This window comes from Cavia porcellus, unplaced genomic scaffold (genome assembly GCF_034190915.1).
Source record: "Cavia porcellus strain 051 isolate PalLab524CR breed Dunkin Hartley unplaced genomic scaffold, mCavPor4.1 scaffold_24, whole genome shotgun sequence".
NCBI lineage: Eukaryota > Metazoa > Chordata > Mammalia > Rodentia > Caviidae > Cavia > Cavia porcellus.
In genome coordinates, this window is record NW_026947507.1 from 37,306,258 (window position 1) to 37,326,622 (window position 20,365).

Below are 20,365 nucleotides of genomic sequence, written 5' to 3' on the forward strand. Positions count from 1 at the left end.
CCTGTATTTTTACTTAGTAAATAGGAAAAAGGGTATGAGCCGAGATTAGTGATTGGAGATAGGGTGTTGGAGGGCTGAGGAGTGAAGCAAAGATATGACATAATTCTGTAGAAATGTGAGGCTTACGAATAGAAACACAAACTTTGAGCTTGCTGAACCAATAAGGGAAAATCTAGGTGTACCGCATTTCAGACCCTGAAATCATTTGGCTTTTAGTCTACATTGCTGAAAGTGTTCTGGTCTCTCTGAATTTAGTGTATTTCTTAAAGTTGTACTGAAGTAAAATGAAGCTGAAGGTGAGAAATAGTGTCAACCCTTACACAAAACAAGCTTTTATGGTATTATTAATTCATTATTATTTGTCTGTTTGAACTTAGATGGTGGTCCTCTCTGAAAATTACTACTCACCCTAATTACTTGAGATATTAAGTAATTTCTTCAATTTTAATGTTAAAAAATGATATTATACACTGAATCTGTCATTCCCAGGAAAAATCCTTGTATTAGCAACAGCATCAGCCTTTTGGCATTTACTCCTTTGTATTTACCATGCATGTCTGTTGATAAATTTGTGGTTCTTTTAGCCTCAAATTATTCATTACTGTATTTTGTTTTCATTTTTCAACTGAAAGTTTCTGCTTAGAATGGAGAAAATCCTCCTGAGAGGGGGAAATTGTTAGCACATGGAAAAACCATCTTGATTTTAAAAAGAACTTAGAGATCAAACATTTGTAACAATTACAATTTGTAAATAAGACATTGGGTCCCAGAAAAATAAGCGACCTGCCAAGAATTGCTTGAATTAGTGACAGGAGAACACCAAGCTCCTGATTTGGTATGTGATGTTCTATTCAAGGCAGTTAAACATAATTCATAGGCTGAGATCAGCTTCTGAGATTGGGTTCTGAGTCTACAGAGAGAACTACGAATTGGCTTTAATGTGGTTTTCTGGTATTTTACAGTGATATTTCTTCTTATATCAAACAATTCAAACTTTTAACCCATGTTAGGTGTATTGTTCCCACATATTTTCTGCACTTTGGTATTTTGTCTCTTTATTCTTTTGAGTATTTCCTTTTCTGTTCAGAACTTTTCATTGTGGCATGACTGCATTTGTTTTCTATGGTTTTATGAAAGAAAAGAAAAGAAATTGTTTCTCATATCAGTGTTCTGGAGCATCTTCCTGGTTTTCGTTTGGTAGTGTCATAGTTTGAAGGTCTTGTTTAATTCTGATTTATTTGGGCTGATTTTCATTTTGTTTCACTGAGAGAGGGGCAGTCTAGCTTTATTTATTTACTTAGTTTTTGTATGTAGATAGCCTATTTTCCCAGAACATCTAATGCCCTTTGTTCAGTGTGCGGTCCTAGTGCCTTTGGCAAACATCAGTTTGCTGTACGTTCATGAGTTTACTTCTAGGTTCTCTGTTCAGTTACACTGGTCTGTCTGTCTTAAGTTCCTTCACCAATTCATGACCAATCAGAATTAAACAAGACCTACAGTTTTCATTGCAGGTATCTTTCGGTTCTTTGGTTATATTTATTCTGGCGCAACTTTTCTTTTTGTAGCCGTTGCATTGGATGACTTTCCTGATTTAATTTTTACTCCAGTGTTTCTGTAGGTAGATTTTGCCACTGCTATTAGAATTTGAATGGGATATTTTCTTCATTCTGTTTTCAACACACTCCCTTCCTTCATTTTAACACATTGCAACGTTCCTAGTTCTCTTCACAGAGGTCCTATGAAGGTCTAGAGAGAAGGTTGTTTTCCATTTATGACTTCCAACATATTCCTTTAATTTCTTTTATTTTATTCGTATGTGTTTGCAGTATATAATGATTACCTTCCTCACGGGGTGTTGGTTCAGTGCACAGCACATGTTCACGCTGTCCAGTACGTTCCTCTCTCTTGCCTTCCCCCTCTCCATCTGCTGAGCCTCATCTTTTTGCAAGAGATCTATCTCCCTACTTCCTATTAACTATCTTTTATTTTGCTCTTTATGTTTTGCTTCTTTCATATAAGAGATATAGTCATAAAGCTTGTGTGTATGATTTACTTCACTTAACATTACGGTTTCCAGGTAAACCCAGTTTCCTGCAAATGACTCAAGCTTATCCTTCTTTTTGGCAGAGTGACCAATAGCTACACGAATGTTCAACATCTCTGACCACTAGAGGTATGCAAATTAAAACAACACTGAGATTTCACCTCACTCCAGAAATAATGGCAGTCATCAAGAAATCAGATAATAAGAAATCTGGTGAGGTTACAGAAAAACTGGAACACTTTCACATTTTTTGGTGAGAGTGTAAACTAATGAACCACTATAGAAATCAGTATGAACATTTCTCAGACAATGAAAACCAGAAACTCAGCTGTTCCTCCACAAAGTGTCTTCCTGAAAGAGTTAAAGACATCATAGTATGGTGATCCGTGAATACTCATGTTTATGGCAGCACAATTCACAATAGCTGAATCTTGGAAGATACCAATATGTCCATTCACAGATGAACAAAGTAAGAAAATGTGGTATTTAAATGTGATGGTGTATTACTCGGTTGGACTGTATTCTTTATCCTCCATCAGTCTTCCTGGGCCTCCACCATTGTGGCCCCACTACTTTAACTCTTAGGAAGGTTGAAGGGTCCCTCACATCACCAGCTAGGGTGGAGGGAGAGGGAGTGAGGGGAAAGGAGAAGGAAGTTTAGGAGAGCAAGGAGACCGAAGGGGGAAGGGGATGGTGCTGAACGAAGTTGGAAGACTGCCAGGACAAATACCACTAACTGACAACTTTGTAAAGAGCTCATAAGAAGCTACAACATAAAACTCTCCAATCATACCAGTCTCTGGGAGAGGCTGCTTCACTAATTTGCAGCAGAAAAATAAACAGAAAACTAAATAACTTCATACTTGCTTAATTGTCTCTAAAATCTATTTTAGTCTAATATTAGGAATCTATAGAGTTATTTGATATGGAAATACTTTTCACTGTTCCTAAAACAATAGAACTTTCATATACTTTATTAATCTCATTAATTTAAATACAGAAATCTGTGCTCTTTATAACAGATGAGTCATAAAATCTTCATTTCTCACTGTCACATACCTATGTCATGATAGAGCTCATAGAGTGATAGTGTTCGATTTTTGAAAAATTGTTTATACAGTGATTGAAAGGAACAATAAAATTTTCTGTCTTATTCAAAAAAGAGATGCCCTGGTATATAATTTTAAAAAAAGAACACAGAGCCAAGCAGGAATTTTTATTTAATCTAATTCTCACGCATTGTGTGGCTTGAATAACTTTAAAAAAACTTACTGAGACTTTCTTTGTATTTCTCAAGGAGAAGGAAAAGAAGAGGAAGAAGAAGAAGGAGGAGGAAAAGGAGAAGAAAAAGAAGGAGGAGGAGGAGAGGTAGGGGGATAGGGAGAGAGAAGAGTTGGCGGAGGAGAGGGGAAAAGAAGAGAAACAGGTAAAGCAAAAGCAATATAAATATTAGCATTAAAGATGAATACCATTATTGCTTTTTTAAGAAATCAATCCTTATTTAGGTTTAATATGGAAGAGGCATTGCTTTTAAATGATTCACATAAACTGTCTTATTCTTCACATTGTCTACTCCAAATTAGATACTACTCCTGTCTTCATTTTGGAAGACAAATAAAAACTGAAGCACTAAAAAAAACCAAGATATTATCTAAAATCCACAGGTAAGAAAGTTAAACAGTGGGAACTGAACTCAGGTGATCTGACTCTTAAGGAGTCCTTTCCTGTATAAAACTCCTTTATAACTAGACGGTAGCATAATAGTTATACTTAGTACATCCAGTTTGTAAATATATACATGTATAGGTTCAGTAAAAATCTATTGACAACCTAACAGTCCAGGAATTGAAGATAAAGTAGCAAACAGACAAAATCTTTGCCCTTACAGAAGGTACATTTTAAGAAGAGATCCAAGAAACTAAAACACAAACAGGAAAATGATAGCATTTCAGATCGTGACTATTGCAAAGCCACCAAGGGCTCAGAGTTAGCAAGATGGAAATGGAGAAGTCTACTTTGCAGAAGTGCTTAGAGAAGACCCCAGTCATGAGTTTATGTTGAAGAAACCTGAAGGGAAGACGAGGCAGGACCTGTGACCCACCACCTCCGATGAACCAGAACACTCCATGCAGATGGAACACCAGGCAAAACCCTGAAGGCAGAGTGAGCTTGGTGTGCTCTTTAAATGCTTAAGAGATACCACAGTCCGCAGAGTGAGCGGAGTGGGGAGTAGCAGTAAGATGAGCACCAAGGCGGAGAATATCAAGATAGAGCACACAGACGGTAGGGGTTATCCTAGGACTTTAACTCTCCAAGACGAGAGGCCATTGAAAATGCTTGCACAAAGGCATCATGTGATACGATAATTTGGGATGACATGAGCATAGTACACAACAGTGAGGTAAACTCAGAGGCTATTTCTCTAGGCTGCGAATGATGATGTCTTTGGTTAGCACAGAAATAAATGTGAGAAGTGGCCATGTCTTCAGTGTCTTTTCGGGATACAAAAACTGGATTTGCTGATGGATACGATGCAAGCTGCCAGAGAAAAGAGAGGGATGAAGAATGACTCCTGAGCAATGAAAAAATGGAGTCTTAATATCTGATACAGGAAATCTGCAAAAATAAGTTTGAAGAGCAAGACCAGAAATCTAACTTTCTACTTGTGTTTGAGATATCTATCTATTAGATATACCAGTGAAGATACTGGAAACAGCTGCTTTTATGATTCTGGAAATCAGAGGTCAGGTTAGTAAGAGATCACTTTCTAGATACCTAAAGCCAAATGATTGGAAGGCAACAAACTCTTTAGAGACTAGAAGGGAAACAATTTAAGAACTGAGCCGTGGGGATCTGAAGCATGTAGATAATGTGGAGGGAAGGATGATCCTTTGGAGACCAAGAATAAGCATGGAAGAGGGAATGATAAGCATGATCTACAGGGAATGATTTTTTTTTCCAAAGTGGAAGTGATCAACTGCTGGATACTACTGACAGATGCAGTAGCTGAGGAATGACAGTCAACCACTGAATTCAACATAGTGGAGATCATTGGTAACAATGACAAGAATTCCATGGTTAGGTGAAGGACTAAGAGTTGGACAGAAAGGGAGGCAAGCTACAAAAGTTTTACTGTTGAACTGAGACTAAATAGTAACTGAATAGAGGGAGAGAGTGATACTGAAGTACTTTTTAAAAGAATGGCAAAAGTGATCCCTTGTTTCCATATACATATATTAACCAAGATGATACAACAGAGAAAGGAAATGATCACTGAAGGATTAGGATTGACACTGACAGAGAACAGAATAGTTTTCAGTGTCCAGTGCTGGAGAGAACTTACAAGTGTGGACAGTACCTACACATAAAGAGGAGGCAAACAACTTTCCCTCTTTTCATTAGTATAAGTTTGCAATATGTGACAACTGTGCTCATCTTGGGAGCTGGTGCATATGCAAATCACAGCTTAATCATCTTCACATCACCTTCCTGCCACTTCCCACCTGTCTCTCCCCATCTCAGGTCCCTTCCTCATTTCCACAAAGAATTCCTGGGGAGCAGGGAAATAGTTCTTTGAGGAACTGTAAAATTTAGAGGCTGTGTAGAGGGTATATACTTGTAAGTTGCCACAGAGCTAGAAAGATGACTATCCTGTCATGAAGTAGTAGACTATCACAAAGAGTTGTGTGTGGGCAAAACTGTCAAATGTTGAGAGGGCAAGAAGATAAGGAGTCAAAGTATCCACTGAATACAGAAATGGCTAAATCAGTGGAGAAACTGGCAAGCTATTTTGGTAAAATGATAAAGGCAGATGTCACCGTGTGTGTCTCAGCATGACTCAGATATAAGAAAGTTGCCACAGGCAGTCCAGGTGAGATGTCAAGCTGACAAAGGACTGGCACAGAAAGGGACGGGGGACACATGGGAAACAGGAGTGTAGGCAGGGTTTTCTGAAGGGATCCTCTGGAATCTGTTTAGATGCCAGAAGGAGTCTTCCACTGGATATAAAGTGCTTTACCCAGCAAAGAGTTCGCCTACTTCACCGAAAATGTATGTATAAACACACTTTGCTAATTTTTTTTTCTAAGACATTCCTGATTGGTTTTTCAAGAAACATTCTCCTTTTTATTTTCTTTTTCAATTTTGCAGTTTTACCACATCAACAATCAAATGGATATTAGACAAGAAGCAGGAAACTGTGCCAAATCCACCTCTACCACCACCACTGCATCTGTGGCTTTCTTTAATTAGCACAGTTTGTCCAAACCATAAGGTTTAGCCGCAGGCTTCTAACAAGTTGTGTAACCGGATTAAGGAACACTTACTTCCTTGAGCTGAATCAAAACTACCCTTTTGGCTGCCAGGCTCCACTTACATTCTGGGCAGCAAGGACAGAGAACAGGGCACCTCTGTCCTCAGGTCTATGTACTCCTCTTCTGCCAGAGCCATTCAGCATGTGTATATTTTTGATGTTTTTACTCATTTCTCAGATTAAAGGTATGTCTTACTCTTTATATCAGGATTTTCTTATTGGAATATGAGCTGATGCCTTCTTAGCCACAAATCTTAACTTTAAATGATAAAACAGTGAACTATGTATGGTTTGGTGATTTTTGTTGAGGATGTGGTGTAGTGCTTGTCTAGGTTATGGCTAATCAGGAGATGGAATGATTCTGCGAAATACCATCTGGTGGCTCACAATGAGGAGGAGGAAGAGGAAGCGAATGCGTCCTGGATGCCTACATTATCGCAGGCAATGCGGTGACCACTAGCCATGCTGTATTTTGGAATGTTTAAAATTCAGTATTATTGTCTGCACTTTACAGATACAAAAATGAGAGTAGTAGCATAGATCAGACATGGCCTATGCTTCTCTCGGTCACACAAGTAATAAATCCGTAAAACCTTGACTCAAGTTGGAGACTACTCCCAAAGGCACTTAGCCTCTCCTCCCCTCTTTATTGCGTTTTAAGGTTGGGGATCACTATCGCTTCACAGATTGTCTTGCAGGATAGGACCTGAAGATCATGTTTAGCAAAGCATGGTCCTATCTCGAATTCTCTGACAAATGACAGCCATATGTTTCATTGTGGGATGAAATACTTCAAACGCAAATGTTCCTGGAAGATAAAATTCAGTAATTTATGTTGAAATGGGCCATGCCAGCACAGGCTTTGACAGGAGGAAGAATCCAACTTTAGAACAAGGTGACAACATGGAAGCCGAGAAGGGATGTGCACGTCGTTACCTCTTTTCCAGTGTGGCTTGTATTTTCCCGATCTGTAAATATCCACCTCAGTCTCCTTGCCTGGAAGACTAGGCTGTGAAGGGAAGCCAGGGAGCATGCTGACAGCTCTGTTCTTCAGTCACCACAGAAGAATTTTAACACAACCCGGGTTCCCCTGTGTTTCCTTTCAGAAAATGCAGCCTTCGGAGCAGATGGTCCGGAGCTGGTTCTTCCTAAAAAGCTTCCTCTGGTTCACAAGCGGGATGTCGAAGACACCCATGACTCGGACATACCGGTATAACTTTGCTTTTACTAGATAAGATTTCTGGGTTCACACGTATATACAAAGCTGCTTCTGGCCTCAAACACACCCAAATAGGAGAGAGGATTCACTGTTTTCAGAGAAGTGCTACCCTTGCATAGCATGTGTGCAGGAGGAAAACGCCCCTCTGGGGTTGGGAGGCAAAGCTCAGCTTTTAGGCGGCACCACTTTCTGTTTCTTGGCTCAGGAGAAATATCACTAACAGATTCCCAGGTTGATTTAAAGCAACCACATTTCTTCTGAGCTGTTGCCCTGGAATGTAATCTCCACATTTAATTCATTTTCCCAGAGAGCTGGCATGTAGGTTCATTTGTTGGACAGAGTATTGCAAAATTAAAAAACTTTCACAGCAACACAAGATCCTGCTTGGCCTGTCACTTGCAAGAGTGTCTTTTCCAGGTGTTAAAAATCTTAAAGTATTTAACATTGTTTCCAAAAGTCATTGGATATTTATTATAGTCAACAATAAAAGATGCAAGGAGAAGCAAGTTTCAAAATTACTTTGCATCCCAACTGTCATAAAAGATCTTATGTGAATGTTTTTAGATATGGGGGTCCAGGAAGATAACTCAGTGATGCCGCACCTCATGCCAAGCACAAAATCCTGAGTTCAATTCCCAGTAACCCTCCCAGTTTCCCCCCAAAAGGAAAAACAAAATGTTTATCATTAGGCATTTGTATCTAGATCTGAGGTTTTAAATTTAACCCATAGAAAGTACTGCCAGGCATTTTGCCATCAACTATGGAAGAACGAATCTTCCCCACACACCTCCTTCCCTGCACTTCTCTACAGTGTCAGCCATATTTAAGATGCACTTCACCTTGCCAGGTGGTCCCTTTGAGATGGCTTTCTCCTGGTCGCTGAGACCATCTCAAGGCAACTCCCTCCAACTCCTATTTGGAGATCATGTCTACTTTTTCTCCAGTAATTTTTCTTTATAAAATTTTTTTCTCTTAATATCCAGCTCTTTTCTCACCTTCTCAAACTTTTGTATTGGTTGAAATTGGTCCCCAGCGTGGGACAAGACCAGCTTTGTATCACACACTGTGCAGAAACCAATGGGCTTTTCCAACGGCCGTTGTTAGGACTTCTTCAGGCCTGGTATTAACAGTTTTCTTACAGATCCGCACGATGAGCCTGGAAGGGGGCAGAAAATGCACAGGATGAGCCTTGAGCATCTTGTGCTGCTGAAAAGACCCAAGCAAACAAAACTCCGAAATCACATAGATAGAGAATGACAAAAGATCTCAAGAGCCAAATAAAGGAACTCCCAAAGGCCAGAGCTGGGAGAGTTTAAGTAGCAAAATAAATAATGTGGCTTTATACTGGAACATGAAGTATAGATTAAAATTCATGAGCCCATTCTGATATAAATAAATGATTGAGTACCTAAGTAAGTGTGACAGTGTAGACACAATTTTCCTACAGAAGACTCAAATAATTTAGATAGATACTCCCGTCTTCAGGGAGCAGAGTACAATCCTCAGCATTGTGTGGGCTGTGTGGTGCGACTCGCTTTCAAAGAGTATGAAGTGGGAGAGAAATGAGTAACTTTACAGAGCACATCACTGGCAAATGCCACCTCTTTCTGGTGATCAAGGCCAGTGTCATCAGTGGGGTCATAGTTTTAGGATGTACTGCATTTGAAGTCAGAAAATGGCACTTTGCTTTGTGGTTCTCATCATAAAAATTCACACCTGTAATCTAACCATAAAGAAAACATGTAAAACTTGGAATGGCTTCCCGAAGCATGCTTAAAAAATGGGTACACTTAAAAAAGTCAAGGTCACCAAAATTAAGGGAATTGAAGGTTTATACAGACCAAGGAAAAATGGCAGATAAGTATAATGTGCTGTTTGGAATGAGATCCTGGGAGAATAATCGGTCATCAGGCAAAAAAAAAAAAAAAAAAAAAAAAAAACCACATGTAATCTGAATCAGTACGGTCTCTAATAGTGTATCCATCTTGATTTTTTAGTTGTGACCAAATTACCATAGTTGTGTAGACATTGACAGTAAAGAAACCAGGGGCAATGTGTGTGAACTTCCAGGTGTTCTATAAATCAAGAACAATTCTGCAATCAAATGAAATTAAGTTTATTAAAAAGTAGTGACAAGACTAAAAAGAATATCATACAATAGTTTGCCTAACAGTAGTTTAGATAAAACCCACATTCATAGAAAGCCCATTGTTGCACTCTTATACACACACACATACAGGTACACATGCACACACACACACACACACACACACACACACACACACACACAACTGATTAAAATATAGTGTGTAAGTCAGCTCTTCTTATTTGGCCATTTAGTTTTTGTCTGCCCGCTTGTGAGTTTTGGGTCTTTCTAATAGAGTTCTAGTTCTTTTTGTTAAACTAGCAATTTAAAAAGCCCGAACTGTACATAGTCAACTCACATTCTCTCCACTTCACAGCTGCTTCTCCTCACATCTTTCTTTTTTTTTTTTCATTTTATTTAAGAGGAAAAAGAGAAAAACACAAAACAAAACAAAGCGGTGTAAGGGTACACGTAATACAGAACTACCAAAAAAAAACATAACAGTAAGAAATCACCTGTTAATAGATTACATATTATCATCTTGAAAATAGTTGCTCAAATCACAGTATCAAAGAATACAAAGTGAACATTACAGTGGTGACACAGTTAAACAAACGAGTCAGAAACCTGATCTCATTCTCGACTCCTCTGAGTTATCTTTGGCATCAAACAATCACAAAGATTACAGAGTCCGGCTTGTAAATACCTTCTGTAACTACCTCGTCCTGTTTACTCTCCTGCTGGAATCATCTGTAGTCTCCCAACAGCCTTTAGTTGGCTTGCCTGTCTATAGTATGATGTTTGCAGAAGCATTGGGTAAACAAGTGAGGCTGTGAACCATGATGCTTTCTGTGTGCTTCTGCCTAAAACCTTTGCTTTCTTTGATCTTAGGAGAAGGCCTAAATTCTTTACTAATGAAGCTGTGTACTCTTTAACTCTTTCCTACAACTTTTCTTCTTATTTGTATTCAATTTATGCCAGAATTTCCAGCAGTACTGAATTTGGTTTCTCCAGCTGAGTGGCTTTCTGCCTCAGAGCCTTTACATGTGCTGTTACCTGCCTGAGTCTGATTCTCTGTACTGCTGGCAGAATACCTGCGTTTCTCTCATTATGATACTTATCATCCCCAATTACTTGGTTGTTTATTTTTCTTCTTTGCCAGCTTGGAGCTTTTTTTGAACAAGGGCCTCCATCTAGTGCACTGTTAAATTTTTGTTTTTACTATGCTTGAGATAGTACCTGTTAAATTAGTGAACACAAGAATATGTAATATGCATGACCAACAACTATGAACCTTAAATTTAAAGATTTCTTAGGGATCATAATATAGTAAGAAATCAGTGAGAGCACATGAATCAGAGTTTTGTATATAAACCATTCATAATGAACTGCACAAGTGAAAAATATGAATGCTAGGGATTCATAAAATATATCACAGTAAGCCATCATTTCATTGTTTAAAAGACTGCTGTTAATGGCAGTACCTGTGATTGGTAAGGATATGTAGCTGTCCAACAGTAGATATTACAGCTAGTCACGTACAAACTGGAGCTGCTATAAACTGCTGAAGTTCTAAGCTTGTATTTTCTTTCCACGGGGTACCTTGTCAGTATTCATTAAAGGCTTTATGTATTTTCCCATGCTGTTGACAATTCACCTCTGACTTCAGTTAACCCAGTCTAAATTTCTAATAAATAAAGCTGAATAAATAAAGTTTTGTTCACACTGTGCTTTGTAATCCTAAAATAAACTCTATGAAAGAACATTTACAAAAATAGGAGATGGGCATGATCTAGTGCATGAAATGGGAGCTTATAAAACATTACACATGAAACTGTTAAAAAATTCATACACCAAACATCCATGTTGTGGGGAGTTGTGCATATACATTCAATCATTTGCATATTCCTATATGAAGGGCAAATATGCACTTCCTATTTTATTTTATTATTTCATAACTAGAAAAAAGTCCTCTGAAATTTTTAATTAAAAAATAATGAGTAAAATCTCCCTTGTAAATCTAGCTCTCTTGAAATTCAGCTTTCTGGGGTTTATCCCTTGAAAGGGCTGCTGGGCTGGGTCACTGTGGTGTTGGCCACCATACCCTTACTTTTATTTCACTGGCAATGCTCAGCTTACGCTAAACAAGCATGTATGGAGGTCACGTGCGCTACTTTGTTTTACAGGAAACATATGAAGAAGAAGTGCTGTATGAATTAAGACTAAGTAGGAAAACTTTAATCCTTCGCCTTCTGAAATCAAGGTAGGTTCTATTCTGACTCCACACCTTATAGATTTAGCTTATAGTGTCCTATTTTTTGTAAAGTGAATTTCTAAAATCATTGGCATTTGTATAGTATGTGGATTCTTCCTCTTCAAGTGCAAACTCGCTATATCTAATAATATCTTAAAACTATACACATGGTTCTGCTTGTTGAGTTAATACCTATTTTGGGTACTTTGAGTTCTCTGTGTAGTCACTCTAAAATGAAGGCTGATCTGTTGCTGTTTTAAATTAACTGAAAAAAAGAAAAATTTTAAGCGTGGTTTTTAAACTGACTTGTAGTTCTAGCAAGTAAATATCAAACCGAGTTCTTTTTAGAGAACAAGATAAGAACTGGGAAGAACCTGCTTCGCGGTCACGTCTTAGGTAGCCAGGTCATGTGAATGCCTTCGGACCTTCATCTCCGCTCATTTCCGCTGTCTACTTATAGACACACATCATAGTACTGTCCGAGTCCCAAACATTAAAAGCATGTAAAGTTATCAAATGCAAATTAAAATGGAAGGGTGACATTTTCAGAGTTAAGATTCTGCTCTACTAACTCAAACGAAAAAGCAATAAAAATACAGAATTTACAATTCCATCCATTCTGAATTTTTCCTTTGGTAACTGGTAGGAATGCAAGCCTATCTACCATGATCAAATTGACAGTATTTTCATAGTCTGCACATTTTGGTTTTTTCTTCATGAAGGAAGATAATATTTATTAAGCAATTTCTGTGCATCTTTCCTTAAGACTCAGTTTCTACAATATACACATGAAATACCCATATTGAAAACAGTAATTTGTAAAGGTCAGAATGTCAGTGCTTCTGCATTTCCATGTAAAATTTGCACTACCTATTAATTCCAGAAAAAAAAACTTGCTGAAATTTTTTGATGGCTTTATTCAATTTGGAGCTCTTCACTTGACATCTTAATCTTGCAGCATTGAAGTTGTAACTATGTGTATGTCTTCTTTAATTCCTATCAAATGGGTCTTGTAGTTTACACCATAAAGCATTAAGATTTTCAACATATTTCTAAATATGTATTATTTGTGGTGCTCTTGGAAGTGGAATGTTTTTGTTTTTGTTTCTTTGGTACCGGGGATCGGACTCACAAGCACTTGCTTGCAAGGCAGGCGCTTATGCCATTAAGCTAAATCCTCAGGTGAAAGTAGAATGTTTTGTTACTTCATTTTTCTATTATTTGAAATTACTATGTAGAAATATATTGTTTTTTAATATTAACTTTGCTTTGGGAGTTGCTAATTTATTCCTTATTTTGTGGATTAATTATAAATTTTCTAGATCATTATTCATCTTGTCATTTGAAGATATCAACAGGTTTTTTGATAATAATTATTCCTCATTTCTGTGTTTTGTAGCAATGGCTAGGGTCTCCAGTGAACTTTCATTAGAAATATTGAGAGTTGGCAAACTTAACACTGTTCCTGGTCTTACCCAGGAAGGGTCGTAGGTGTTAAATAATTAAATGAGACTTTACCTATAGACTTGTCATTAATGTAGTTTATTAGATTGAGAAAGTTCTATGAGAAGTTGGTTGAAAAAAATTTTTGTACCTATTGAAATTTTCATAATATAATTTACATTGACTGATTTTGTGTCCTTGAGGTAAAACTTAATTTTCATTATGCATTATTTTAAAATATATTGTGCTAGCTGGGTATGGTAGCACACACCTGTGGTCTCAGCACTTGGGGAGACAGAAGAAGGATGATCACAAGTTTAGGCCTATCCTGGGCAAATTATCAATTTAAAAAATCTTGCTTCAAAATAAAAAATGAAAAATTTCTGGGTGGTAGATCAGTTTAAAGGTCCTAGTTCCAATTCTCGGTACCACGAACAAAAAGCTAAAACTTGTTCTTTTAATTGTTTCCATATTTTCTATTCTTGTAACATTCCTTTTATTAATTTATTTTCTTCATTACTTATTTTGTATTTACTTTTCCTATGGCGATCTTTACTATTTTCTATTACAAGTATTTAAAGTATTTAAAGCTATAGCATCTTCCTACCCAACATAATGCAAATGATATGTTGCATTTTTATTATCATTTATCTAAAAATATTTCCTCTTTTCCTTTGGAATTTCTTCTTTGACTCATGGATTGTTTTAGATTGCATGATATAATTTCCAATACATGGAATTTTCTTACAAATATTTCTGCTAATTTTTGTGCATTTTATATTTTGTTACTTGAGATCAAAATACCAAGTTCAACTTTCATTTACTTTTTTCAAGATATCTGCATGACTATATTTGGAATATGTCTCTGATAAGATGGCAGTTGGTTGCGTTTTGATGTTTAATAAATTCTAATAATCTTGGATTTGGAATTCAGATGCTTAATCCACTAACATTACACTTGATATGGCTAGACTGGATATTTCATTTTTGTTTTTCTCCTCTTTTATTTACTCCTCTATTCTTCCTTTACTGACTTCCTTTAGATCTTTGGGTTATTTGAAGTTTTTATGTAGTTTTTCCACCTCCTGGCTAGACATCAAAAGAGAGAGCAGTGGAAGTATAAAACACACATAGAAAACAGCAGGTCAAAATATGCTCAACAGAATTTGGAAGCCTGTTTGAGCAGAACTTTAAAATACTTCTAAGGCCCAGGATATAGCTCAGGGGCACAGCACCTGCTTGGTAAGCATGATGTCATCAGTTCAATTCCTTGTACCAAACAAAAAAAAAAATTCTTGAAATTTATTATGTTGAGGTGAGGTCACACAGTGACCAGGGGTGTCCAGAGAGATCTTACAAAAGAATTACTCAGTGATGCTTCTTATTGGCTTCTTATTGCCTTCCCAGGCAGACTTTATTCAGAATCATCATGATAGAACCAAGGGCTACTGGTTCAGGGTAGGGTCTGTCAGTAAGGAGTAGAAACTGGATAGTGGATGAGGAAGTGGACACAGAGTGGGGTTAGGGTGAGGTTAGTGGACAGACTCCTGAGAGGAAACAGCAGGTTGAGTCTTGCTAAGCCAACCTGGCTGGGCTCTTGCTGAGAGCAGGCTGATTCGTTGTCACCAGGAGGATGATGGTGTATGAGAAACCTGATAATTCACCGGGGTTGGGGAGTTCTGGCTAAACTGACTTAGTGTGATTCTTTACAAACACTCAGAAGGGCCTAGAAGAAAGTTAGGTACCTGATTAAAGTTTGGTCAAGCAAAGAATTGGTGTTAAGGTCAGGAGAAATATGGACGAATTTAAAGACTCTGAATGAAATATCTTGTTATTTATTTACTATGAGAAATCATGAACTCTGTGGATTGGAGCGATCATTTTCTCAGAATTCATTAAAAAGTCATTGGTGTACTTATCCCAACACTATCTACACAGTCTCTATAATGCTTACTTCACTCTTAAATCAGGAAACAGTACATACATACATGTATACACATATATTTCTATGTTCACTTATTTTATTTTCGATTGACCAAAAGTACTCATTTATGGACTACATCATAATGTTTTGAAATATGTATTGATTGTGAGATGGAAAACTCATGATTTCTGTCTCACACACTTATCATTCTTTTGTAGATAGCACACTTAAAATCTACTTGGTTAGCAATTCTCATTAACAACATATTTTCTTAGCTGTTGTCATCAGACTGCAAGCATTGAACTTAAGCCACTTATAGAACTGAAACAATTCTTTTACTTCCACACAATTCCTATGATTTTTGTTTTCAAGTAACTATAATGACTATGTAAGCCTTTTTCAATATATATTCTATATTTCAATACTTTAAAAAATGTTCCTAGCAAGAGCGAGATCCCGAGTTCCATTCCTGGTACCCAACATAAAGCTCAATTGGAGGGAAACAATAGTGTCTGATTGCTATCTTGGTTATTGTGGGGGCAGAATTGACCTTAACAATGGCATTGAAATTTGCATAAGTGTGATTAGGTGCTATTCATGTATTTTGAGATTTAGAGTAAAAATAAGCATAAGTCGTGATTGTCTACTGGCCCAGTATATTGCTGTTGTATCTAATAACACTAAAGAGTAGAACTTCAGCTGGTGTAACATAGTATGCAATTTCTTAAAATTTAAGTATTATGATTTATTTTTTAAAAATAAAATTTAAAAAAATTCCCGAGAATGTAATTTGCTCTACCTTTCGCTACTCTTTGCACTACATGCAGCTAAAACTTTTGGAAAGAATGAAGCAAATATAAGACTAAAAGATGGAGAAAGAAGGTAGAGCTGTTAGAGATTTGGGTATTTGAGAAATCACAGCAAGAATAAAAACAGACCACTGTTTCTTGCAATTCACTACCAATGTGGCACTGAACAGGAGGTTGACAGTGTGGGGGAAATGTCCCCACCATCAGAGAGGAAGTCAATCCCAACGATGGCTAGCCTGACTTCTCTTTCATTTTTTCAGGTAATTTATTTATAGAAAACTGTCATCATAAATAAATGCTGGAAACTTACAAAGCTCAGCTCTTTTATTTCAAAAGCCTTAACTTGCAGGATTAGTGTCTCTGCCTTAAGTTTCAAAATTCTGTTTTCCAGAGTAAATTGAAAGCCAATGACTTTATTTCCTATTCTTCAATTCAGCTTTGGCAAGAATCTCCTGAATTTGGATGCATAGCAGTAGATACTTTTAATGATGCAAATGGCTGAACAGAAGCAGGATAATTCTACTGATTATTCAGAAACTCATACCTTTATGCAAAAAAGGACCATACAATATCACATGCAAATATTAGCAGTAATAGACATGGCAGTGGTAAAAATCAGGATGATTACTCTATACTTTTCTGTTTTCTAAATTTATTATAATGATATATACTGCCTTTATTTAAATATGTAGATATTTGTTTACTATAAGATTGTATATATTTCATATATAGCATATGTTTTTGCATTAATTTTGGCTCCCAGATTTTGACATTTACTCTGAACTGTTCATAAAGTACCACTTTGCTAAAATTGTCAAAATCTTTTCATGACTTTTCTATCAGCTTTATATCATTAAATTTAGAGATGGAGGGAGGGAAGAGGGAAAGAAGGGAAAGAAAAAAGTTTTTTAAAAAAAAGTTGATGAAAATAGTGTTTTTGCAAATGGTGAGGGGAACAAGAGCTGGTGAGACCAGGGAAGGAGGGGTGGAAACATGGACAAAAATAGATTAAAATGTGTTGTGTACAGGTACAGACTACCCACAATAAATGTAATTATTGTGTACTACAAACATGTACTAATAAAAAATTTTAAATATTTTCTATTTTTAGCAGGAGATATCTTGTGGAGATTCAAGGCAATGTGGTCTTTTTACCACATGCTTGATTTTATCTTGTAGATTTGTAGACCGAGTAAATGTCACCACTTCTCTGCCTCCTTTTTCAGAGAGTTCCTAGGTTCAAATTACAGTGAAACATTCTACACCACACAAGGAGAAATGTTCATCAGGAATCCTCCCATTAAGGTATTTAGCAGAACCTTCCTGCACAGCTTCTTCGAAACTATTATTTCCTGATGGGACTTTGAATCTCTATTCTAGCCTTACAAATTGCTCCAAAAAGTGCTATAACACAAGTGAATCTAGAATCGCTTACTCTTTTTTTTTTTTTTTTTTTTTTTTTTTTGTCTTTTTTGTTTTTACCGGTACCGGGGATCGAACTCACGACTGCCTGCTTACAAGGCAGGCGCTTATGCCACTGAGCTAAATCTCCAGCCCCTAGAATTGCTTACTCTTAATGAATGCTGTTAGAGTAGGAAATACCATTGTTTGAATATTACAGGGAGTGACCACAATAAACTGAAGACTGCAATGTGTCTTCTTTTATTACTCTTATTCCTGCTACACTCCATAGTGTTAATTAGAATAAGGCTCGAGCAGGACTCCAGTGAATCATGTATAAGGCATCCTCATGGGTTCGTGAGGTTTAGGGATAAAACTCTAAACGTAGGAAACCACTGTTTAATCTCCATCCAATTGATCCGTACATGGCTTTGCAATCCTTTGACCAGTGCTTCTGATGCACCAGATTAAGGGTTCTTCATTTTCCAAACAAGCTTTTTGTGCCTATCATTATCATTATTATTATTACCCCTCACTCTCCTTTCCAGACATACCCTCTGAAGCCTTTTAATCAAAAGCAGTGTTACTCCTGCATACAAAGCACCAAGTAAAAATAGTAAGGATCCAACTCGACTGAAGTAAAGTCAGGAATGAAAGGCATGAGGAGCACAGGCTGCAGAGGAATAGCTAATTTTAGGAATCATCAAAAACTTGCCTTAAGTTTATAGGCAACTGGGGAAATCATAATGTTAGTTCAAGACGATAATTTGGCAAAGATCTTGGGATGGATTTAAAAAGTAACATAAGCCAAGGGGTCACATATCTGAAACTAGCGTCAGCACCCTTAAATCTGTGAAGAAAGAATCCATATGTGGTTTTACACAAAGTAATCAATAATTAAAGTGAAAGATTTCTGAAACAGGCTCAAGTATCCAAAAATAAAGCTATGATTGCATGCATAGAAGAGTGCTTAACTTAGCAGAATGAATAGTGGCATATTCTAAGAAAAAATAATGAACTAGTAATATCTACCTAATAAGCACTTACTCCTACATTAAGAGCCTCTTCTGGTATTTTAGGATCACTGTTTTTATCAAGGATCCATTATGCATGAACTTGATTCTTCTGTTAGCATCAGCACATGTAATGGTCTGAGGTAAGCAGAGTGTTTCCCCATTTCCTTATTGTGGTATGAATTTGAAAAACATTTAGATGATTTGTTTCTTTTACTCAGCTTGTAAATAGAAAAAATAATGAAGAAAGGGTGGCTATTTATTTTTAGCATTAAGTATGAATTCTAGCTTATGATTCATGCTTATGTTTCACAAAAATGCCTAATATACAGCCCTTGGAAAGATGCATTTTGCAATATATAATCAAGAGTCTCAGAGCTGGAGGGGTGCTGGCCATCATCTAACCTGTGCTCCAAAGGTAGAAGTCAAAATACTGAAACCTGAGACTTATTCCTGAGTATTCAACCTTCTAGTGCTAGAGCTGAATCCAAAATCTAGGTTTCTTGACAGACAGTTCTGTGAATTTCCTCTACACCAGAATGTTTTAGTAATTTAGCTTTTCATAAATTAGTTTGAATTTTTGGTCTTCAGATGGTAAAAAGTTGCATTGCAGTTATTAGTTCTCTGTAGATCTAGAATCCAAGGATGAAGGAAGAGCATTTCAAAGACAGATGGTAAGATGAGGAAGCTCTGTCTCATGAGGCCTTCCCTTGAGTAGTTCATGCCATTTTCAGAAGTAGAATCCCTTTACATTGAAAAGAAATGGCTTGTGCTTATATTGTTTGATCAATTTTTCATGCTTATATCTTTTGATGTGAGCAACTAATTTAGTAATTACAATATGCAATATATTAACCACTGCTAGTCTCCTCTTACCTTGTTTTTGTAATTCTATATCATTGACTTTATTGCTTTTCTTTGAAATAAAAGTCTTTAAAAAGAAATGGGAACCCCATTCATGACAAAATTACCCATAGTAATACTTTTACTTTTATAAATTTACAACTAATACATTAATGACAATTACACAGAGTGCAAATACTCTGAGGCAAACACAGGTGGGGATTGCTATTGTACTTCAGCTCAGAGCCAAAATCAGACTGTCAGAATTGCTCTGAAAAATTTATATAATCTGACTCTTAGAAAAAGCTACTAATTCAATTAAAGATCACGTATCATCTCCTTTATCACTCAAAACACCTAACCACCAGCTTATGTGGTCTTGATCTTGTAGTTTCCCTTTCTCGAAAAGGTAAAGTTTTAAAAACTGAAAAAGTTGTTATATATCTTGAATATACATTGTGTTCTTATTTCCCCAGGGGATTCTTCAGAGTAAATGATCAAAGGTATCTTATTGAACCAGTGAAATTCTCACCGGGAGAGCATCTGGTATTCAAATATAACCCAAGGGTGCAGTACAGTGTCAATTATTCTTGCGCAGAACTCAACTTAACCATGAAGCCTGTTCCAGATGATACTCAATATAAAGAAAACCACAAAGTGGAAGTGAGTACTCTATTTTTAAGGCCCCTTCACTTCAGGTAAAATAGCTCTCATTTGTTTTATGATCTTAAGAGACACAGTCAGCTCAGTTAGTGAAATGTACGTGTTACTCTGAATCTGACATTGCATCGTTTGAAACTTTAAGCTGAAACTTTTGTTTGATACCTGTGTAGAAAGTGCTCTCTGACTCTAGCACCTCAAAGTGGTCCATCAATGTAAGGGAAGCTTCCAACACACCTGCATGTAGATGAGCAGCATCAGGACTGTGTGATTTGAAGGATGGAATTTGCAGTATCTTGAAGTCTATCCTAGACATCTTTTCTTGTGCTTTTGTGAGAGCTGTTGAGTTGTTCTAAT

The 20,365-nt window shown here is 36.8% G+C and overlaps 1 protein-coding gene across 1 annotated transcript in view; it reads left to right on the top strand.

The window, feature by feature from the left end:
• Positions 1 to 7,196: 7,196 nt before the first annotated feature.
• Positions 7,197 to 20,365, top strand: part of Adam7 (ADAM metallopeptidase domain 7) — a 46,174-nt gene continuing 33,005 nt past the window's right edge. The window contains exons 1-6 of the mRNA XM_063234547.1: positions 7,197 to 7,302; positions 7,463 to 7,566; positions 11,848 to 11,924; positions 17,318 to 17,396; positions 18,572 to 18,648; positions 19,825 to 20,011. Of these exons, the coding sequence (XP_063090617.1) occupies positions 7,197 to 7,302; positions 7,463 to 7,566; positions 11,848 to 11,924; positions 17,318 to 17,396; positions 18,572 to 18,648; positions 19,825 to 20,011 (630 nt within the window). The remainder of the gene's footprint in view (positions 7,303 to 7,462; positions 7,567 to 11,847; positions 11,925 to 17,317; positions 17,397 to 18,571; positions 18,649 to 19,824; positions 20,012 to 20,365) is intronic.